At 42.3% G+C, this 23219-nt stretch overlaps 3 protein-coding genes across 17 annotated transcripts in view; 1 reads left to right on the top strand and 2 right to left on the bottom strand.

Moving 5' to 3' along the window:
* Nucleotides 1-1359: 1359 nt before the first annotated feature.
* Nucleotides 1360-3532, bottom strand: UQCC6 (ubiquinol-cytochrome c reductase complex assembly factor 6). Of its 6 annotated transcripts, none has more exons than XM_006138012.5 (3): nucleotides 3405-3532; nucleotides 2843-2993; nucleotides 1360-1672 (listed from the first exon to the last, which is right to left on the bottom strand). In XM_006138012.5, the coding sequence occupies exons 2-3, from the start codon at nucleotides 2948-2950 to the stop codon at nucleotides 1577-1579; spliced, it is 204 nt and encodes a 67-aa protein (XP_006138074.2). In that variant the 5' UTR covers nucleotides 2951-2993; nucleotides 3405-3532; the 3' UTR covers nucleotides 1360-1576. The 6 variants fall into 6 exon arrangements, with proteins under 6 accessions (XP_006138074.2, XP_006138076.2, XP_025034685.2 ...); XM_006138014.5 differs by having other exon boundaries at nucleotides 2843-2989; nucleotides 3405-3528; XM_025178900.3 differs by having other exon boundaries at nucleotides 3415-3515.
* A 49-nt stretch (nucleotides 3533-3581) lies between these two features.
* Nucleotides 3582-22130, top strand: TDG (thymine DNA glycosylase). Of its 6 annotated transcripts, none has more exons than XM_006138010.5 (10): nucleotides 3582-3740; nucleotides 7089-7237; nucleotides 10764-10990; nucleotides 11483-11552; nucleotides 13635-13770; nucleotides 13855-13937; nucleotides 14016-14110; nucleotides 16950-17121; nucleotides 18081-18209; nucleotides 19873-22130. In XM_006138010.5, the coding sequence occupies exons 1-10, from the start codon at nucleotides 3631-3633 to the stop codon at nucleotides 20010-20012; spliced, it is 1311 nt and encodes a 436-aa protein (XP_006138072.3). In that variant the 5' UTR covers nucleotides 3582-3630; the 3' UTR covers nucleotides 20013-22130. The 6 variants fall into 6 exon arrangements, with proteins under 6 accessions (XP_006138072.3, XP_014436533.3, XP_075794885.2 ...); XM_014581047.4 differs by having other exon boundaries at nucleotides 10728-10990; XM_075938770.2 differs by lacking the exon at nucleotides 3582-3740 and adding an exon at nucleotides 4910-5036 and having other exon boundaries at nucleotides 10728-10990.
* The window catches only part of GLT8D2 (glycosyltransferase 8 domain containing 2), a 37225-nt gene continuing 35850 nt past the window's right edge, over nucleotides 21845-23219 (bottom strand). For all 5 annotated transcript variants that reach the window (XM_025178897.3, XM_014581052.4, XM_006138007.5 and 2 more), the window contains one exon: nucleotides 21845-22937. In XM_025178897.3, coding sequence (XP_025034682.1) covers nucleotides 22765-22937 — 173 coding nt within the window. In that variant the 3' untranslated portion in view covers nucleotides 21845-22764. The remainder of the gene's footprint in view (nucleotides 22938-23219) is intronic.

Below are 23219 nucleotides of genomic sequence, written 5' to 3'. Positions count from 1 at the left end.
ACTTGTTGCTTACAAACGCAGAGTGAGGACAATGTTTTCTTCCACAATACTAATTTGGTTCTGAGTGGAATAATAAAATATTGATCAGCTAAGAATGTGCAAATGTCCTGATCAATGTTCCTTATAATTATTTCCATATATGTGCAGAATAAATTAAATAAATTGCATGCACCAGGGCATATGTGGATGTGCACCACCAGTAGAAACACATGCTGCTGGTTGTGTGCATACTGGGTGCTCTGCTAATCAGCTGGGCAGCATTTGAATCTCCTGAGAAGCTGCCTCAATGCTCAGCATACAGGGAACACTGATTCTGATTTATAATACTGATCAAGTTAAAAGTTCATCTGAAAAGAACCCAGCATTAATGCTAATGACCTAACATTCACTGGACTCAGAAAAAGTTTATTATTAAATTCCATTCTATATTGGCTGGAACACTTATTCAGTTAACAAACCTAGTTTGGTAGATTTCAGCAAGTTAATAAAAAAATAACCTCCTTTCATGCTTACATAATTGGGCAGAAAGGAGAACTAGGATATATTGTGATCCTTTACCGCCAGTCATCAGGGCTTAGTATTACTACCGACTTTAGGACAAGGTATGCCCAGGGCCGGATTAAGGCGGGGCTAGCCGGTCAGCTGCTCAGGGCACCAACCTACGGGAGGCACCTTATGATAGTTGTAAGAGGCGCTGCGTGCCCAGCCGTACGGCACCCCTTAGAGCTGTCATCAGGCGCTGCGTACCCGATTGCAGCTGTAAGGGGCGCAGTGCACCGGGAGTGCGGCCACGCATGCACCATGCGCCCAGGGGCGGAGCCGGCATGCGTCACGTGCCCACTGCCCGGGGCGCAGGAATGGCTCGAGCTGGCCCTGGGTATACCTACTGATTCATTTACCTCTTAAAGAAATAGAAGACAGTAGCAGTAAGAGATTTTGAAGAGGATCACACAGATTTCAGGCATGAACTCCATGCTTTATCAGACGTGTCAGAGGGGGTAAGAAATCACACCCATTAGAATATTTGTTATAATTAAATATATATGACTTATTAGTGTAAGGTTTGCTAAAAATGATATTTGGTCTTGGATATTCACAATAGCACAATGTAAAACATTTTAGGACACCTTCATTTAAGTAAGCTTTTTATTCTGTCTTTTATACTCATTAAATCCTCTTAGTGCTTTTATTTTCAGTCTCTTCTCATCTTTACATTTTGTGATAGATTTAAAGCAGCCCATTCTGAGATATTCCAATGTTCAACAGTAAATAAATAAATCTTTCTCCCTCAAAAAACCGTATTTTTGTTTTCAATAGAATATAAGAGTTTTAATAAACAACTGACTGGATTTCTGATAATTGTATAAGGAATACTGTTTATTTCTTACAAACAAGTTGTTTTGTTTTAAATAAATATTAAGATAGATTTATTTCATATATGGACTTCAGGTACAATTTTCAGAAGTGCAAAAGTCTCAACGGCTTGAGTCCCTAAATTAAGCAAATGAGACTCAGGACCCTAAGTTATTTAGGCCCTTCTGAAAATTCTACCCTTCATGATTTCAGTAGTCTGTGGTCATTGCTGTGAGGTATGAACTTTGCTCTGTCTTTGTTTTAGACCCAAGAGTTCTGTTTTCAGTTCTCCAGGCTTAGGTGGAATTTCAGGTATAGTCTATAAAATAAATAAAACAAAGTGGTGTTAATGCTCAAAATCTGTGACTGAGGTACAGAAAACTGAACAACCAGAAAATTAGAGACAAAAAAGAACACTACATTCAAGTTACAGTTTGATTTCACCCCCTCGTCCCCAACTCCTGCCCTGCGGCCTGACCTCCTTATACCTGGATTTTACGATCCTGCCAAACCATGGATATTGCCAGATCACAGAGTCCTGGTTAAGGGAGGTACAACTTGTAGTAGATTATGTGAGTGTATAAATAGGCAAAACCATGCTATTTTCTACTCTGTTTTCTGAAACAAAGGAATATTGTGGGAACAGGGAATGTTTCCCAATGTAAAAGACAAAAGTAAGAGAAAAGGTTGTAAATGCTAAGAGCTTGGAAAAATATGAAAGCCAAAATCAAGCTATACGAATATCAAACCATTGTGATACTTTTTCCAAGATCTGACTTTATATGTATTTTCACTCCTTGAATTTCCAGACAAAGTGAACTACAAATCTCTACTAAAACTGCAGCATTTCACCTGGTGTAGGATTGAATCCACAAAAATTTCACGCTTTCCATCCAAATCGTATGTTGATCTAACTTTGCCCAAAAGATCACTTCTGAGCTTTAGATCTTAATAAAACAAGTTAACATTTTCCTGGTTCTGTGACTATTTCTTTTAAAAACAGAGGCTTATTATGTACTTTCTGGTCCTTCCTCAGCACACAATGCAGCTGGTCACTACTCAATCTGCTTCCGAACCAATCTGACTCAGATTTAATAGGGAGGGGAAAAAAACACCTTGAATGAATTACTAATTTAGGATTCTAGCTCTTCTAGTCTAGAGCAGAAAATAATCTTATAATCCCAAAGTAAAGTTATTTTACATTATCAATAACCTGGTATTTCTTTTAACTTCCGTTTCTTCAAAACTGAAGAAAAATCCTGAGACGAGGCAAATGTGTGAAACTGCTAGAAAGTCATGTGCCCTTTTTCCTTATTATTGGAATGACAAACGAACATATCAACCTTTTGATATAGAAGTGTTTTGGTATTTTTGACCTAATGTCTTTTGTACACTGAACAGTTTTCCTAGCGAAGAAATGTCAAAACACATATTATTATTTAGCAGTTATAATAAATGAAATAAGAAATCAAAGCCTTAAATCACTTACAAGATCAGGTCTGTAATATCTATGCACAATTTCTGCACCTGCAAACATAGCCAATGTGCTTGCACTGATCATTTTCAAGTATTGAGACCAAGATACCCCAGCAGGCATGATGAAATGCAGTCAGCACTTGAAATTCGAGAACTCCAGCTGTCTGAGGAAAAGAAAAATTAGAAAAAAAGTTGCAATAATTAGTATGCCAACTAGCCCATTCTGAAATACAATCCACCCTGTTGATATCTGTTAACAAGAACCTCTACGTTTAGTTAAATCACATCCACCTTCGGTAGGAAAAAGAGATGGGGGAGAGGAAGAAATTTGCAATAATGGAAGTTCATTTTAAAAAGTTTAAAAGTAGGTAAAGAAAATGTAAAGTGTTCAAATCACTTCAACATACTACAGAGGTAACAGTGCTCCCCGTGGACATCAGCCGGAAGAATTATTTGTCTACCCCCCCAAGGGCAACTTCAGCTCTGCTACACGTATCAATTATAATTTGCGGGTGACTGAGGCATGGGAAATGCACCAACTTGCATTCATCAAAACTCTACATTAGTTTGACCACCTGTATGTACCCTGCCCAGGACACTGAATCTGGGGAGGAAGCCCCAAATACCACGACCCGGAGACACAACTTAGGCCAGCCCGTCCCCCTGCAGGAAAGGAGGAGCCCCCCCCCCCCCCCGCTCTCAGCAAATCATGTGATTCAGGGCTTGGCTGTCATCTCTCACGTGACTATACTAGCTGCTACGGAACTACGTCTCTTGCCAGATTGCCTCTGCTTCCCCCAAATGGGAGATCCTAGGGAGCTGCTGCTGCAAGGTTCCCTTCCAAACTGGCTGGGGAGAGAGGATGCTGCGGTGACTTGGGAGGTTCCCTCACTGTTTCCTTGTTTGGCTCAGTAAGTGTGTGTTCATTCATATCCCTGAGAGGCTAATACATCTCTCAGAGACTTTCTGCGTTATTCTGAATTCCCTACAGTGGCCTAATAAGGCTTAGTCCACTGTAGCAACCACCCTGCGCTAAGATTAGCATTGACTGAGCGATTACATTATCAACACAATAATACTGTACTAACAGAATAGTAACTCCTCTAGCACTAATAACTAGTTATGTTCACTATCCGAGAACAGTCTAGGAATTCCTGACTTGCCAAGGTTTAGGGTGTTTGGTGTTGTTCATTTGTTGTCCCCAGTTCTTGGCATTGTGTGGTTATGTGAAAATCTCAGTTGTTTTTTTTTAAAGTTTCAAGCCCTCATGATTGTGGAGAGAAAGCTTAGAAATGTGACAATTAGAGGTTCAAAGATAAGAGGGCAAATACATATTTTATGTCAGTCTCATATCTGGGGCCTGATTCATGACTTTTGAAACTTTGTGATAGCAGTACTTAGTCTGTGGTAACGCTGATTGCCTTGTAAGAATATAGAACCCATTCCTGTAAACATTTACATGTCGTCTTAACTTTATACAGGTGAGATATGATCTAGAAAGGCACTTTTGCATGTGCTTAACTTGAAGCCCAAGTAGCCTTGTTGGCTTCAATGGGCCTACTCATATGCATACAGAAAGGCATGCACGAAAGTGTTTTGCATGATCAGAGCCGCAGCAGCCGTTTGAAAATATATTAGGGCCTCTGCTGAGTGTTAAGAACCATTACTGTGGAATAATAATACAGTGGCATTTTCTATTAATGCCTTTGGAATCTCTTGTAAGTTGCGATAGACTAGCAATTGAATTTCTTCTCTTGCCTTGTGTTATTTTAGTTTTCGGGCATGCACGGGCACTGCTGTGCACAAAGCAGTCAGGAGTAAGGGCAGGTTAGCTGGAGTGTCTGGCACACACGGATCGCGTTCTGTCTTGACTCTCCCCCGATAGCTTCAGAACAACACAGGCGCTGTGGTGTTTCCTTATGATCAGTGGGAATCGGGCCGGGAGGGGGGGGGGACTAGAGCCATGGAACAATCCCATCCCGGCGCGTGCCAGGCGCTCTGGGTCAGTCTGGCTGCCAGTCAGTCATCCCACAGGCCCATGGTGCTGGGCGCAGAGAAGCCCCGCCCCCTTCCCCTCCTCCCCCTCCCGTCTCTGAGGCCTTCTCCCCCACCCCCGCAAGGTTCGCGGCCCGCTGTGGAGCCTGCTCCTGATTGGCTGCCGTCCACCCCGCGTGACCGCTCGCCCAGCAGGCCGGTCGGCGCTCGCGGTGCGTGAGGCGGAAGAAGGGGCCGGGGGGGGGAGGAGGAGGAGTTCGCGCTCGTGGCGGCCGGGGATGGAAGCCGAGAGGCCGGGCAGGTACGCGGGGCAGCCGGGCCTAGGCGCCCCCCCCGCCCCCGCCTCTGCGGCCGGGCTGGTGCGCGCGGGGCCTGGGCAGCCGCGGGCCCGGTGGGCGGGGCGGTGCAGCAGGGGGCTGTGTCCGGGAGGGGCGGGCTGGTGTGAGTGTCTGCTCGGGGTGTGCCGAGCGGGGAGCTGTCTGTGTGCGGGCGGGGGGGGGGCCCACACCTGGGGGTTGTATTGAGCAGAGACTCGATGTTGGGAGGGTCTGTGTGAAGCTGTGGGGAAGCACCTCTGGACTAGGAGTCCCTGCCGGCTTCTATACTGGCGACAGGAGCGTCTCCGCTGTCACTGGCCGGTGCTTGGGACAGTGCTGCGTAAAGATACTAACTAGGGTGCACAGTGGCTAATTGCCTAAAAGCACCTGGGCATCTGTAACACTGGTAATCCCCGACTGCCCCACGCACTCTGTATGCGTTACAGAGTAAAGTAATTTGATGGAAGCTTACGCAATTCAGAGTTGGCAAAGTCAGGTAGGTAGTTCTTGATTGTATGCAGTGTTGTTCTAGCCATGCTGGTCCCAGATAGAAGGTAGAAAGATAATATCTTTTACTCAACCAATTTCTGTTGGGGTGAGAGAGGAAAAACTTTGGAGCTCATTCAGAGGTCGTCTTCAGGTCACAGAGCTCTGTAAGTTTGAAAGCTTGTCTCTCTCTTACCGGCTGAAGTTGGCCCAATAAAAGACAGTGAGAGGAGAGGAGGGATAGCTCAGTGGTTTGAGCATGGGCTTGCTGAACCCAGGGTTGTGAGTTTAATCCTGGAGGGAGCCATTTAGTGATCTGGGGCAAATCAGTCAGAGATAGTCCTGCTGTGAAGGCAGGGGACTGGACTTGATGATCTTTCAAGGCCCTTCGAGCTCTGTGAGATAGGTATATCACCATATATTATTATTAATCAATTAATTCTAAGGCATGGTCTACACTAGGTTAAGCTGCCTTCTACTGACCTAACTTTGTGTCTATATTAAGGATGTTAAAGACTAGTCAATTATCCAATAAGCAAATGCTTCTCTGATAGTCAGTTAACCACTCAATCCCTTCCCCCCCTTGCTGCCTCTATTAGAGGTAGCAAAGCAGGGGAGAGAAAGGATACTTCAAAGGGAGGCACCACACAGCTGATCCCAGCTCAGCTGTGCAGCGCTGCCCCTTTGAAATGCCAAGGCAGTGTTTCAAAGTGGCAGCACCGCCAGGAGCCTGGGGTCAGCTGGAGACTCCCCAACTGATTCCAGGCTCCGTGCTGTGTTTCCACGGAACCCACAGTCAGCTGGGGAGTCCCCCCGCTGACTCCAGGCTCCATGAGTGCTTCCGCTTTGAAATGCACAAGAGCCCTTCCTTAGGTAGCCCTTAGCATTTAGGTTGATATAGTTAGGGCAATGCAGTGCCTTTGGGCATGCTGCATTACATTGCCATTGGTTGTCAGTTCCCTACTCATGAGTGTCAGTACCCCACACGTTTAAGTTGGTGGAAGGATGAGGACTGGTGAGGATGTCCCCTACTAACAGAGGTGGTGTAGTGTGGACATGAACCACCACAGTAAATACTAACAACTCAAATTAATTTGGCAGTGTACACAAAGCTTCAGTTAGGTGTATAATAGCTTTAACTCAGCTAGATTACCTACCCTCTGTGTATATGTTGGTATGCTTTTAAGAACATAAAATGTAACGTGTTATAGAAAAGTGGATGGAAAATAAGGCATATATTTAATGTCACTGTAATCTGAATATTCTGATTTCTGTTAGGAAAATGATAGTGTAAACATGTTCCCTCCACCCCCACACTATTTGCGCTGTAAGAGAGGCAGCAGCGGGGTGGGGACACAGGTAGGAGCCGGTATGCACAGGGAGCCAGCTTAAAATAATTTAAGAAAATCTTGAAATGTTAATGATGTGTATCTGACAATACTGACTTTTTTTCCTTTTAAGATATTATTCTCCTCTTCAGCAAGCTCAAGCATTTTATACATTTCCATTCCATCAAATGACGACTGCCGTTCCTAACATGGAAATGATGAATGAACAACAGACTGTAGAGGGCATTCCAGATCCAAACTTTGCTCAAGAACCTGTTCAAGGTAGTGACACCAAATTAATATTCATTTTTTTATTAAAATCTTTTTTTATTAGGATGATTTGTCTTAATAATTTGCTTCTCTTGTCTGCTTGTATTTTTTCTCTTTTGCGATTTTGTAACATGTTCAGAAGCTTGGGTTTTGTAACATTTCTAAAAGAACAACAAAAATAGTGCTGCATGCATATAGGAAAATACAAAGCAAACCCTGGTTATAGTTTTGACATTGCTCAGCCTTGCCAGATGCTGAACTTCCACTATGAGTGATATTTTTCATAAGCAGGTAAACTACCATTAGTTGATTTTGTGTTGTGATTTTCAGTCATCGTGGTAAATGGCATATGGGGGAAAAAAGCTAGACTTTTTGCTTCAGCTAGTAAATGTTCATTGCAATTTTGTAAAACTAGCACAGTAGGACTTTGTTTTTCTGAAAATCTTTATTAGGGTTATATATTGAACTACACTGTTTTTGGTAAAATGTAATAATCTGAATCTTTAATTGCTACTTTAAAAGCTAACTTTAAACTACCTACAAATATGAGAGAGCTAGAAATTGCGCCTTGAGATGCATTTCTAGGTAGCCCCTATTATCTCCTTTCTTCAACCTTCTTGTATATCTTTTGCTTGTTAGTTTGGTATTAAGTATGCCAGAATGGGAGCCGGTGTAATCTTACTACTTGTCACTCAATCACTCTTTTAAAAAGGCAGTACCGTCTGCCATACTTGAAGGCTAGTTCTAAACCAATAGCTACTACACTTTTTCCCGCTATCTCAGAATTAATCCTTTATCCATATTTTGAATATAGGTATGAATCTGTCTGTACAAATAATGCAAGAATGTTAAATCTGAGATGATGGTATCTCAGTTTTTAATAGCATGCCACATTTACATATTTACTTTCACAATAGTTGCTGTAACCCTTGGCAAGTTGAAACTGTATAGAGAGCACAAGTGCTCTTGAACATTTCAAAGCTAGCACCTGCGTGGAGCCCAGGGCCAACAGGGAGTCTGTGCATTTCAAAGCAGAAGTGCCCACGTGGAGCCCGGGGTCAGCGGGATTCCCCACGAGTCCCGAGCTGTATGCACCATTCCAACTTCTTGTTCTTAAATGAATGATGCTGCATTCACAGTGGCTATTCTGATTATATGTGTATGTAGTTTGTGTTCTGCGTGTATTTTTAACATGGAAGAACTTGTACAGGTTTGTGTCTGTTTTGAACAGTCAGTGCAGGGGTTGGCAACCTTTTCAAACCAGAGAGCCAAACTACATCAAAATTCAGAACAATGGTCAACAAAGAACTGCATAAGAATGCCCATTGTATGACTGAAAATATACAACCTAATATTGATACGTGACATGATTAATAATAGCATAAATGAAACGTATTCACAGACTTTATTTAATGGGACTTCTGCTGTTGCATCTTTCATACATTTCTTTGAAGTTTACATAATCAAATTCAACTTCATGCAATCAGGCTCTTTTCTGTCAATCTTATGGCAGGGGGCTGGTGATGTGGGGGAGCAGAAGACTGGGCTGCAGTGTACAAGACGCTCAAGGCAGGAGAGTGGGAGTATGATGGACTTCAGGCACAAGGTGGGGAGGTGGAGCTGCAGGAGTGTTATGACAGGAGACTGGGCATGTGGGGGTGCAGGGATGAGAGGGGCTCAGGGCAGGAGGTTCAGGTGTATGATGGGCTCAGGATTGGTGTGTGCGGGGAGTGGGGAGGGGAGCAGGAGTGTTTTGTTGCTGCGGCCAGATGGGAGCTGGGCCCCAGCCCATTTGAGGGCTTGTTGGCCAGGCTTTATTTTTAGATAAAGTAAAATATTATGTCCAACACAAGGTTTCAACATTGTCTTGATTTATGGCAGGAGTGGGGAACCTTTTTTGGGTCGGGGGCCACTGATCTATCTGTCAGGAACCACACAAGTGAGAAGTGCAAAAAAACAAAAAAACCCTCCCCAACCCTCACTGATGTGACCCCCCCCCCCCCAGCTCCAGCACCATAGTGAGTGGAGGGGCAGGAAGGACTTAGGTTCAAGGTATCAGGCCAGATTTACTCTTCTGGGATTCCAGGCTTAGTGGATTTTTGTGGGTCCTACTTAGGCTCTAGGGTGGGGCCAAAAATGAGTATTTAAGTATGCTGTACAGGGGTACCAGTGAATGGGATAGTGATGGGAGTGCAGGATCTGGGCAGGGAGAGGTGGTTTATAGGAGGGGGAGAGGTCTGGTAAGGGGGTAGAAAGCTGGCTGCCTGGCCGGGGGGAGAACGAGATGGGGGGCAAAGGAGGATTCTGGCCAAGGGGGAAGGGCAGTAGGTGTCTGGCCAGAGGGTAGAGAGGATTTGGGCCAGAGAGCTTGGGGCAGGAGGTATTCTGTCAAGGGAGGCTGGGGGGATTGAGGGCAGGGGGTGTCTGGGCTGGGGATAGAGAGGATTTTGGCCAGGGCGCACAGGCTTTCTGGCCGGGGGGGGGAGGGGCCCAGACATGGGGAGAGGGGGCACTTGTTTGCATACTGCTTGGCAGGCACCGTTTAACATGCCTGCTGCTCCCATTCCCTGGAAGTCTCCAGGAAGGATTTGCAAGGGAAACCTTCAAGGAAGTGTTTCCCGGAGGCACAAAAAAGGGCAGTGTGCATGGAGCCATTTTAGCGGCTTGTTTCCCGCATGCAGAGGGAAGGAAAAGAGCAATGCACTGAGACTTTTTTTGCTCCATCTGTTCCCTGCATGCCAGATCCAGTGCAGAGCCTTGGGGCTTTCTCTCCCCCCAGAAGCCAGTGCTGACACTCCAGTCTTGCAAGAGGCTGTAAAGTTGTAACGCCAGTGCGGGCTCCCTGCAGGAGGGAGAGCAAAGTGGAGGGGCTGTGTTGGGGCTCCAGAAGAGCCATATTTGGCTCCCTGTAGAGCCATAGGTTGCCAACGTGAGTTAGTGAGACAAGATAGGGTCAGCTAAGCACAAAAGGAAATATGAAAAACTTCTATTTACTATGACTGTGACTAAAAAGGTGGCCAAAGTAGTAGTAATAGGCATAGCTAATTTGGAAATATGGTAGGGAACTTGCATGTGGACTTTTATTGAACATCTACATTTTATATAAAGTAACCCTCTTTGTGTGTGATATTCATTAAGCCAAAACTCTAGTTTTGATTTAGGTGATCCTATCAACAGTGATATTCCCATCTAAGCGCATTCCCTTTAACAATGAGTCTACATTTTCATCACTAGCAACCAAAACCCCTCATTTTAAGTGTCCAATAACTGTCAATGCAAACTATGCCCACTAGTCTGTTAGTATGAATCTAAAGTCCTTGACTTCACTTACTGACATAGGCTAATGAAGAGTTTCAGATGAAAGTTGTTTTCATACAAGGGTTATTTTGCATAAATATTTGGAGGATGAGAACGGTTTTAGTAGGCAAGTTGTAATTTGACTAAAACTTTGTATTAACATTTGACATCAATAGTAGTAAAAACAATTCTTCTACGGTTTTAGAAAACTGCAAAAGGAATATATTACTTTGTGTTCCAGAAGTTACAAAGGGAAGGAAGAGAAAAACCAAATCAACAGAGCCCAAAAAATCAGCTGCTAAAGCAGCTAAAGCAGCTAAATCAACTAAATCAAAAGGCAAACAAGAGAAGATCACAGATGCATTCAAAGTCAAAAGAAAAGTGGACCGTTTTAATGGTGTGTCTGAAGCTGAACTTTTGACCAAGACACTTCCTGATATTTTGACCTTCAATCTGGATATTGTAATTGTAAGTTACGCACACTTACATTTTTAACATTTTGAAGTCGGTAACTCTTAATTATGACCAACTTTACTGTTCATCAAGTATTTTCATGATGAGTTCACAGGATAAAGTAACCTCCAAGTTGTTTGTGAACAGTAAGCTTCACTCTTTCTGTTAAGGATTATAGTAATAGCATTCTAGTTTATGAAAAATCTTAAATTTAAATACAAAGAAGGCAAAAACTGTTCATACTATTATTCAGTGTTCTTTCCTTATTGTTTTTCCCCAAAGTACTACACCAGCTACTGTAAAATATGTTGATAGTGCTAGACATTAGATCTATAAACTGAGATCTTAATTGAAAACTTGTTGTTAATTGAGCTGTGATTAATAGGTTTGACAAACACACTACAAAGTAAGATTTGCAAGTAATTAGATCAGTTTTGATCATTCCTTTTTCCCTTCATCATCAATTATGTTTTTGAAGCTATAATTTACTAATGTTTTGCTCTGTAGATTGGCATAAATCCGGGTTTAATGGCAGCCTACAAAGGGCATCATTATCCTGGACCTGGAAACCATTTTTGTAAGTGTTTTTTTTCCTTTTTATTGGGATTTGAGGAAATGTGTCAGTTACATTTTAAACAAGGCTATTTGTATTTTCATTTTTTTTAAACACTCAGCATTATCTGTAAATGACTCATACAGGTTGAACCTCTCTAGTCTGGTACACTTTGGTCCAGCAACATCTGTGGTCCGGCATGATTTTAGTTAGCTGGGTGTCAGTTTATCACGGGTGTGGCAAGGTTTCCTGCCGTCCCATAAAGTTTGTTTGCAGCCATCAGTCCTGGCTTTCGGTGTTCTGTGCTGTCATTTAGCTCTATTTATCCAAAATGTCTGAATCCAGTAAGCAGTGGAAGTGTTGGTAATGCTGCTAGACAATATTGACTTCCTGTGGTCCAACAAATTCTCTGGTTCAGTATAGGGATGTAAGCAACTAGTCGACTACCCGACTGGTTCCATTGACATCGGGGGTTCCCCAGCTAGGTCGGGGCTCCCGAGCCACTGCTAGTCCAGTCCGAGCTCTCCAAAGCCCCCATGTGGTCTCCCACCGCTGCCTTCAGTGCTCTTTGGTCAAGCAACATCAATGGCCCTGCCAGACCAAAAAGTTCTGGATTTGGGAGGTTCAACCTGTATGTTCTATAATTAGACTTCATAAGCCAGTAACAAATGTGAATTCCTGGATTACTACAAGAATCTTAACATGGAGTCACAGACTGACCACACTGTCATGTGACCATGTAGTCAGGGCAGCGCTTTAATAGCCTGAGATTAATGCATGCAGCTGCATACAAGCATTTCTTAGTCTAAACACTAAATACAGTCTTATAAGACTAAATCCTGTTTTGAGCAAAACTAACATGGGTGACCTAGTCTAGCCCCCAACTATGAGGTTGTCACATCTTAGCTAATGTGTGCAACCTGGGTGAAAGTTGACATCTAACTTGCCAGCATAACAATACGCTCTTTATGTAATGTGTAGTTTACCATGAATCCGTCCAAATGTTGAGTGCATGCTTATAAAACCAATTTGTTGTAGGAAAATGTTTGTTTAAAATAACAGGTTTTATTTGTCTCACTGTAAACTTTCCATGTTACATCCAGAATCTGGGGAAAGTCAGAAATAGTACAGTACTGAAATCTGTAAGATAAAAACTTTAAAGTAGGAAAAAAGGGAATGTGCTTGCTTTATGGTGAAGAGCTCCATGACAAGGTACAGCGCACAACATGATTCCAGTACAATAATAATTTAATCTACTTATTAAAATTCAAACAGTCCATGTCCCATACAAAAAGAAGTGATGACAGGATAAAGTAGTAAATTAGACTAGACTAACAATGGCCATACCGAAAAATATATGGGAGGGAAAACAACTCTGAAATGATGGTAGTTTATGTGGGTGTTTAAGTAGGGGGAGAAAATCTAACTAACCCTCTAACTTGATTTTCTTGACCAGTATTACTTTCTTTTTATGCTATTTGTTTTGAACTTCTGCTAGTCTGTAGTGGTGTGTCATTTGGGATTTTTGTGGGGACTTCTGTTGGTGGGTTGTTTTTGTTTTGAGGGGGCTATTTTTTATATAGCTCTTGCCGGAAAAGACACATTGCTGAAAATATGTTCTCTCCAGCATCACAGTGAATTGTCCATACATAGGATAAGGTTTCTAATGTTAATTTTGTGGTCCTGGGCTTCACAAGAGGAATTGAATGGAATAATGTGGAAATAGATATTGATTACAGTTGTTCCATTTTTACTTTTCAGAAAATTAAAGCTCCAAATTTAACTTTTAGGAACAAAGCCCTGTTTATGGAAACAAAGAATCCAGTGGTGGCATTATATTTTTCAACAAGGATTTTTTTTTTATCTTAAAGCATACAGAAACCATACTCCTATTGGCAATCTTTAAATGTAGACAAGGCCATTATCTCCTGAAATAAATGTAGTTTGCTTAACATGGAGTATTCTTGTTAGCATTCCAATGCTATATAATGAGCAGTCACTTTTTTAAAATAACTTTCATATTCAATATCTCCTTAAAATATTTATTAGACTATTTTGGCATCTTTATTTCAGAATGCATAATATGAGTATTTTGTCTCTACACAGGGAAGTGTCTCTTTATGTCTGGGCTGAGTCAGGAACAATTGAACCATATGGATGACCACACTTTACCACAAAAATATGGTATTGGATTTACAAATATGGTGGAAAGAACAACACCAGGTAGCAAAGACCTCTCCAGGTAGGAGAAAGCAGGATAGTACCATACATAAACAATGAATAGCAGCCAAGTTCTTAATCTTGAATGCAATTTTTTCTCATTTAGCAAAGAGTTTCGAGAAGGAGGACGAATTCTGATGCAGAAATTGCAAAAATATCAACCTCGCATAGCAGCTTTTAATGGAAAATGTGAGAATCTAAATTTTGAATCATTCTCTTTCCAGCAGCCTTTTGTGCACCATGTAATTGATCTTCATTTCATTTTAGGTATTTATGAAATTTTTAGTAAAGAAGTTTTTGGAGTAAAGGTTAAAAAATTGGAATTCGGATTGCAGCCCCACAAAGTCCCAGACACAGAAACTGTAAGTTCTTGCAATGTTCAGTTATTTCAACACTAGTGAAACCAATAAACTTGCATCCATTTACCCCAGTGGTGAATTTTGCCCAAAATGTGTGTAGGGAAGTGAAGAGATCTTATTTAAGCAGAAGAGAATAGGATTGGGCAAATACAATCCTTGTGTCAGCCAGGCTTCTGTAGGGGGTTATAGATGTTTGCTTTTGGAAATGGAGTATTATTGTCAGCAGGATAGTTACATGCTGAAAGGGTATCTATAGTCTGAATTTAAAAAATTGTGCAATAATGAATATTGCTAATTCACCTACTAATAGAATATTATAACTTGACAAGTATAACATTCAGAAATTCAAAAATCTAGTCTAAATATTACTGAGTGTCTCTGTTTCTCTCTCACAAGGAGGGACTCGAGAACGACCAGGATGCTAGTCCAGGCATTGGGGAAAAGGATCACTAGGCACTGTGCTATACTGCTAGAAACAAAATTGCTGTATCAGGGCATGCAAGGTTATCAGTATTTTAAATTCAGCCTTCTACAGGTGACCTGCCCTTGCATTCTGTTGAATTTTGATGTTTCAATAAAATTCTTCGAGGAAGTGTGTATTAGTGGCGGAACATAAGTAATGAGTGGACCATAAAGTACTAGCATGGATGGAATATACATAGGTTTGATCAACAAACTATTCTTCCTAGGGTATTTTATGGACACTGTGAGGGGTCCACGTCAGCAGGAGGCTATGCTGACCCCCTTTACTGTCTAGTTAAAGGACAGTTGCTGTGTCTTAATCTGTAAATAGTTAAGGGTCCAAGCCTCCCAGTAGACAGAGAGGTGGCTTACCAGGCCTGGCCTTCAGTTCAGGCAGTGCCGCAGACTAAAAGTCAAGGGCCCAGCCTGGGCAAACAGTTTATACAGCCCAGCCCTGGGTCAGGGTGGGGTAGGCAAGCAAAAGTTTAACACAGACGGTGTGATAGTCTAAAGCCGGAGAGCCGACAAGTGCAGGGGTTTTTCCCCACAGGGAACCAAAGGGAAGGGGTTGCTGGAGAGACGCATGCCTACCTGCTCTACTGCATCCCAGCCCACGGCCCTGACAGTGGCCGCACGGCAACCACTGGGTCGATGGGGATCCAGGCCGTAGCACACCAACTAGGTCTGTGGGTCAACGGGGATCCAAGCCGCAACGTGCTGCCCACCCGACCTCCATCTCCTCAGCTGCTTCGGGGTCGGCTGTCTCTGGGCCGCTTTCCAGTTCCCCCTGGGGGCCTACCAGGCTCAGGCGCTGCTCCTCGGGCTCAGCTGGTAGGGTTACCAGGTAGACCCCACCAAAAAACCAGACACATTTGATCGTGGGCTGGCTGGAAGGGGGGCAGGGCGGGAAGCAGAGCTGGCGGGGGGGGGGGGGGGGAGAGTCTGGGGGCTGCAGGGCTGGACGGAAGGAGGAGTGGCCCGGAGGAAGGGGGATGGGAAGCAGAGCTGGCGAGGGGAGGGTGTCTGGGGGCCACGGGGCTGGATGGGAGGAGAGGGGGGCCTGAAGGGGGGCGGGAAACAGACCTGGCAGGGCGGTGCAGCCACTAGCCACAGCCGGAGTCCTTTGGGCCGTGCCCCTGGCAGGCATTCCCTCTAGTTGTGAGCAGAAGCCAGGTGGGGGCAAGGGAGGGGCTGAGAACCACTCCCCCTGCCTGGCTTCTGCTCACAACCAGAGGCTCCCAGCTGGGAAGCGGGGCCGTGATTGGCGCTGGGAGCCTCTAGTTGTGAGCAGAAGCTGACCGGGGGGAGTGGCTGGGAGTCCCAGCCCGCGCCCCACCCAGCTTTTGCACATGACCACAGGGCTCCCAGCACCAATCATGCCCGGCCCTCCCAGTCACTCCCCCGCCCCCACCAGGCTTCAGTCTGGCACCCAGCCAGGAATTCAGAAAATACCAGACATTGCACATGTTCGGTATTTTATGAATTTTTCTACCGGACAGACTGTGCAAATACCGGATTGTCCGGTAGAAAACCAGACACCTGGCGACCCTATCAGCTGGGAACAGAGGTGCTGGCAGGGTATCCATGGGTTCTGGCTCAGGCAGGAGCCCAAGTGGTCTCAGCATCTTTTCAGGCCGTGGCAGTAGTCTCAGCAGCCCAGACCAAGTGTTGGGCTCCTGGTGGCCCAACCCAGTCCTCCCGTTGGGTGTGGCGAGGCTGAACCCTTCGCTGTGGGAGCTGGGGCCAAGCATCTAGCCTGTTCAGCTGCTGGGCTCTGATTGAGCTCCCAGCTCTTATACTCCTAGTCCTGCCCTCCAGCTTCCTGTGGGTGGGGCTAAGATGAGGCTGGACCTGCCCTCCAAGGGAGTCTTAAAGGGCACTTCCTCTTCTGGGTCAGAGGGAGGTCATGTTGCTGTCTCAAGCTCATTAGACAGCTTGAACTATAATATTGTATCTGTTTTAAAAGTAGGTAACCCCATGTAATTTGCTGGTTGTGTGTAATTCAGTAATATTCCAATAAATACCATAAACTCAAATATATTTGTAAATAAGTATTGTAATTCTTTATTGGGCGAGTCACTTAATTTTTCAGAATTAGTTTTAAATTGTAATTTAACCACCTGAGGCTCTACCCTAGAAAAAAACTGTCATACTTTGTTAGCTGATGATCTTACTTCTTAGTCTGAGGTAGATCCTTAGCAGGTGAGTCAAAACAATGGAGTAAGTATTACCCTGTCTTATGAGCATTAATTAATGTTTGTGCAAAGGCTTAAAAATAAAAGGTGGGTAGGTGCTAAGTTTTATTCTTGGGATTTTACATGCTGTATACTTTACTGGCCCCTAATTTAGCATTGCTTGCTTTTTGTTGTCTCTTTTAAAGCTCTGCTATGTTATGCCATCATCCAGTGCAAGATGTGCTCAGTTCCCACGTGCACAGGATAAAGTTCATTATTACATAAAGCTTAAAGATTTAAGGGATCAGTTGAAAGGCGTTATACCAAACATGGAGGTGCAGGAGGTGCAATATACTTTTGACTTGCAGCTTGCACAAGGTATAGTGCTTTTTTGGTAATCTTTTCTTAAGATATGCATGGTAGCCTATTGAGGAGTGCAGCCCTTCGGTCGGGATCTCCCTCGTTGTGGCCCAGTGGCTCAGTCTATACAAGTTACCCCTCTTGGGGTAAATATGGCCTTGTGGCCTAGTCCTTAGGCTTGTGGGCCTTCCTGTACTCCAGGGCACTGCGGGGAGGGGGAGTTTGGGGGACCCGGACCCTCCCACTCCACTGGGTCCCAGCCAAGGGTCCTATTGGCAGTGGCTTGGTCCACTGCCTGCTCAGCAAGAGGTTCCTCCCCTCAACCTGCCAAACATTCGGGGTCTATTCCTCCCTGCCCGTTGCTGCTTCCTACCTCCCTGCAGTTTTCCTGCGGTCGTATCTCTCAATGGCCTCTGGGGCCGGGGTTGTTGCTGGGGCTGCAGAAGTTGCTGTTGAGGTTGTAGAGGCTGTGGCATTGGTTCTGGCTGCGTGGACTCCTCTGAGTCAGGAGCTGGTTCTGCCGGTCCTTCCCCCTCAGCTATCAGTCCCAAGTGAGCCAGTTCAGGGTCTTTTATAGTGTGGCTCACCAGGGAGCATGCCTGGCAAGGCCGTGCGGGAGGGACGCTCTCTGCCAGCCGGACCCTCTCAGCCAGCAAGGCCCTGCCCGCAGGTTGATTTATAGTGTGGGGCGGGGCCGCCCCTTCACATAGCCGTATCATCAGGTTTGATGAGAGTATATAGAACCAGCAGTTACCAGGGTAGAAGAAAATAAAGAATTATAGGGAATGTGAAACTGCATTTCATCTCACCTACACTACTGTGTAAAACTAAGCATGTAATGTATTCTTCTCAAAATCTTAACGCTATCTCATTGAAGGTGGAGTAAAATATATATGTATACAGTGTTGTATGATGTAATGTTCATGGTTTGCTATTATTCTGAAGATTTAATACATTTGAGGCCTTTTTCTCTCCAGAGGATGCTAAAAAGATGGCAGTTAAAGAAGAAAAATATGATCCAGGTTATGAAGCGGCATATGGTGGTGCTTATAGTGAGAACACAACTTATGAGCATGAACAGTGTAATTTCGCTTCTAATGGAACAGGTACAAAGTGACATGTGGCTTTTAATTCCCAATCCTTTAAATGTGAAAATACAGTCCAGTTATTTTTCTGCATTTCTACCACTTCAGGCAGCTTCCACAGTTTTTGTTCAAAGTTTTGAAGTACCACAGCATTTAAACTGTTACGCTTATAATTTCTTCTATATCACTTCGTCTGGACATTAGGAGCCACTTTTCTCTTTTTGTACAGGAAGGTGGGGAGATTTTTTTTCCTAGACACCCATATGCATTTAAATAAAATATCTTTCTGCAACTTCAGCAATTTTGCCAAGTCAGATTTTAGGGAATCTTCAACATATCTGTTGTGTAAAAATAACTGTAATCATTTACAAACCCTCAAATGGAACCAGCCTACTAGAGCATCATAATTATAATTTTTGCCATAAATTTACATGGTGCCTTTCATTACACTACCTCTGAACTTGTACTCTAAAAATAGGAACACCCAACAAGTGTTTTATAAACAGAGAATAAAGGCTATCCAGTTAATCTTGCTATAGGTGAAGGAGAATGTATTTTTCTGAATTAGGATAGTTTGTTGTTCTTCTACAATTGCATAAATTGATTTGAGGGCTAGTATAAATTCTTTTTAATTAATACACCAAAAAAAAACCCACTAAATCACAATGTGTAGCAATTCCCATTTAATGTAGCATAAGAAACCTTAATTTTTGGTATTCCCCAATTTTTGAGAACACAGTCTAAATTTTGATGTAAAATTAATTTTTTTCTTGGATTTCTAATTGCAAAGAGATATTAGGCATGGGAGAGAAACAAAGAAAATTAGTTGATGTATGTTGTGGAGCCTGAATATTTCTTGACCTGGGACAAAGGTGCTACTTTGCAGAGCTTTGACAGAATAAACAATTTCAGCCCAAAGCAAGAAAAAACAAGTGGAGGAATAGAATTGAGAGTTAGAACTTTGACTATAGCAGAGTAGCCATAATTAGGGATACTGTTTTTCAATTTAAATAAAAAATGAAGGAAGTGCCATTGTTCACTAGGGATGTAAAATCCAGTTTAATCAGGCACAGGGATAAAGGGGGGCTAGAGAAGCCCCTCATGCACCCAGCCATCAGTTAACCGTTTACATCTCTATTGGTCACAATTGAAGAACAGGTTTAAGTTATGTATAAGAGAATGAATAAATAATTGCCAACTTCTAATAAAGATCTTTAAATTTCCTGTCCTAATTTTGCACTCCTGATATAGATTGCTGCCTGTACTGGTTTCTGTTCATGATCTTTCAAGTTCATTTCTTATTCTCATATAATAACTGGTACACAGTCATGGGGTTTAGTATGGTGCTATGAAGACTGGGTGTGCAGGATACAAACAAATTTGAGGATATTAAAATGTCTTTTCTGGGTGTTTGCTGCTACTGAACCAATTTGCTGCTACTGATTTCTGCTCTGACTTAATCACAATTCAAATAAGGTAAATTTAGGAAGTTAGCATGGACTAGAGTAATCAAAAGTAAATGTAAAAACGGAAAATGTAGCTCTGCTAGGTGTGATGCATAGACAGTTGAAAAATGGGGGAGAGGGAATGCTTGGAAAACATTTTTTTAATCAATCAACTTTTCTTACCCTTCCTAAAAGGTATAATGCCAACTAAATTATTAATACTTCTGTTTGTTTTCTAGAAGCAAACAATCTAGATTACAGTGGGGGTTCATCCTTTGGTGACGTTTCAAATGGACAATGGATGATGCAGTCCTTTACAGACCAGATTCCAGAATTCAGTAACAGTGGGACACAAGAGCAAGAAGAAAGCAGTGTGTAAAAGCTGCTGCTTTGGCAGCTGTGCATAAATGCTGCAGTTTTAATGCAGTTAACAAGAATGGTACCTCAGTTCTCTAACTGAAGCATTTTAATAGTATTTTAACTGTTATTTTATTATAGTCCAAGCCAATTGTGTGGTAGATTTAATCCTATGAAGTAGGTAATTTTTAAGGAACTGTCCAATCTTTTTAAAAAAAAAAAGTAGTCTTTTTTTTTTTTGTATATAAGTTTTATATTTAACTTGCACCATTTCTTGCAGTTTATGACAAACTGCTTTCTCATATGTGAAAACTGATTTTTATTTAGGGTTACTTTAAATCTGTATTTGGAGTGCAGTCGTCTGTGGAATTTTTTACTGTTTCCTTCATATGGTAGAATATTTAATTTTTATATGCAGAGAGGGAAGAATGGGAACATGAAAGCCGCTTGCTGATCAAGATTACCACTACTGCTTGATAGTATAGCCCTGCTCTCATTGGGAATAGTTTTTAAAGTAAATGTAGTTACATGAATTGTGCATTTTCATGGCCTGTCTTCTATTCTCTGCCACAAGTGAGTTTCCCACTTTCCTTTCCAAGCTCCTTCCTCCTTCAGCTCATGAACCATTTGGGCCACATGGAGCTCTAACAGACTTGACCCCTCATCTCCCCCACTTCCTAAAGGGGGAGGAGTGGGTGCAGGGCTTGAAGACTCCTGCTTAGTTGTCTTGAAATAAGGCTGACTAGTATCAACTTTGCCCTGTAAGGAATGAGGTAGAGGCTGTTTGGGCTTTGTGGACCTGAAGTGCCCTCCCTCTCCTCCATGGCTGGTCTGACGTCTCACTTGGCTTACATTGAGCAGCTCTTTTTAGGGCAGCAATAGCACTTAGTGGGGAGAGAGAACACCTCAATGCTAGCTAGCCAAAAGAGCATTCTTCCAGAAAACGGGGAAGCCATACTTCCCTGTGAAATCCAAGAGCAGCCACCCTATTTGCATGTCACGAAAGGGAAAACTATCATGGGGTTGGAATAGGTCTAAGGATAATTCTTAAGATGTTCAGTTCCTTTCCAAAATAGTTCTCAATTCCTTCCTATTTCTAAGAGCTACGGGGGATTTCTCTTCTTTGCTCCTCCCAAAAATAATTATGATATGAATTTAAAACCAAGTAGCTGCTCTGTGAATATCAAGTCAACCCTGGAAAATATGGCCTTCGAAGTACTTAAACAGTTTGTTTCTAGATAAACCTTGAATCATGTGGCCAATATAATAGTCAGGGAGTGACAAACTTTTATGCTTGTCTATAAACTATCACTCTTTCCCACTTTTGAATAGAGAGGGGAAGATGTGGCTTGAAGTGAAAGCAATAAGTTGATCAAAACATTTAATGTTTTGGTGATCTTATGAGTAGGTGCTTTGTATACTTGAAATAGGCAAAAACTGTATCTCTTAATCCAGACTGGTCAGATATTACGCTACCAGGGATTTTATCCTTCGTCCACACTTTGGCAGTTGCCATCATGCATTAAGTTGATCCTGGTAATGTAGAACCGTAGCCTGCTAACAACTCTGGATCTCCCACACAGGTAGCATACTGCCAGCTCAGTGGGAGGCTGACATGATGTTTAGAGTTCTCTTCCCCGGTTGTGTGTCTTAATCCTAGAAAACTTTTAAAATCAAGACAATATGTGCATTGTGATTCTGGTCATGTTTGTTAGCCTCAGTATAAAGCTGTTCATTATATGGTCAAAGATATATGGAAATCGTTCATTTGTTATTTAAAATGTACTGTATCATGTATCACTGTTTACATGGACATGTTCCTGCAGGTGCTCAAAAAGTGCCTTGCATCAGGGATTTTTAACAATTCAATTTATTTTTCAACAAAAGTATGTGAAGCATGTAACTACTATTGCTGAGTAGATAACTTCCGTAAAGATGGCTTTTTTAATTTGAAGGTAAAAGTTCTGCTTTTTAACAGGTGCCTACTAAATTATGTAGGTATAAAGTAGAGTTAATGTGTGTGCAATGAAACTGTCATACATTTGCCATAGTATCTCTCAAATTGGTGCTCTAACATGGAGGTTTTAAACCCCTGTTGAAAATCTACCGTTACACAATAAAGTTAGGAATTGTATTGGAATATCTTTGTGTTAGTGTGATATTTTGCTCTTTTGCATCATAATCAGATCTCCTCAAAATGTAAACATTTGATGCATAGTGTCACTATGAAAAGAAGTATTAAGTGGCTGCACTGAGTAAGAAAATTAGACCTACTGAAATATTTAATTGACTTCAATGTCACTTTTAAAAAAAAAATGGGACTAGAAAGACAACGAATCTTGTACTCAACATTGTAAATACTACTGGGTTAGATTCAGCAAGCAACTATAATCTTCTTTAGAGAATTATAAGATATTGCATTAAAACCCATTCTGTTTAGTCCTGTTTTTTCATCTTTGTAAACATCTTAATGTTTTTAATCAAGTAAACTAGTATCTCACAATGTTACTAGAAACTCAAGCTAATCTGAAGTTTGTACGTTTTACCCTCTAAACCAGCACATTAACTCATTTTAATTTTAGGGTGAAGCTTAACAAATACTTAGGGTTAGTTTTATAAAATCAGTTGCACAAACTGATTAAAAAATAGTTATCACATATTACACAGAAGATAAACTACTGCAAATTATGGTACAGAAATAGAATAAACATTGATCTTGCTGGAAACTGATTTTGTTTTTTAAAAATCATAAACACCTTAGATGTCTTTCAATATCAGCTATTGGGACGAATCATTTTGAACTTCCCTGATGGATCAGGGATAAACCAGTTTTCCCAAAGGTCGTTGTGAACGCTAGGGTATTCCCAAGGTTTATACCTTCCATTCCAGTGAAGTAATTTAGCTTCTTGAAGAAAATGCTCTGAATACCTGGCATCAGGACTCCACCCTGTGTGGGTTTTAAACATAAATAAATCTCTTGCTTTCATAAAGATCAGTATTGGAAGATACTAGGCAATAAAATAAAATGAATGTAAAGAAAATATGCTAATTGGTATACTTTTTACTGGTATCTAACATGATGAGCCACTTTGTAAAAAGAGTGGTGATAAACTTAATTCATATTTGCCCTTTTACTAACAGGTTGACCCTCTAGTCCGGTAGTGGGGCTGACAGTCCCCTGGAGAGCCCTGACCTCTGCTGGTCCAGCAAACTCCCTTGTTTGGGATGG

Source organism: Pelodiscus sinensis, chromosome 1 (genome assembly GCF_052426305.1).
Source record: "Pelodiscus sinensis isolate ZL-2025 chromosome 1, ASM5242630v1, whole genome shotgun sequence".
In the NCBI taxonomy this organism is placed as follows: domain Eukaryota; kingdom Metazoa; phylum Chordata; order Testudines; family Trionychidae; genus Pelodiscus; species Pelodiscus sinensis.
This window is presented reverse-complemented; position numbering and strand designations above follow the sequence as displayed.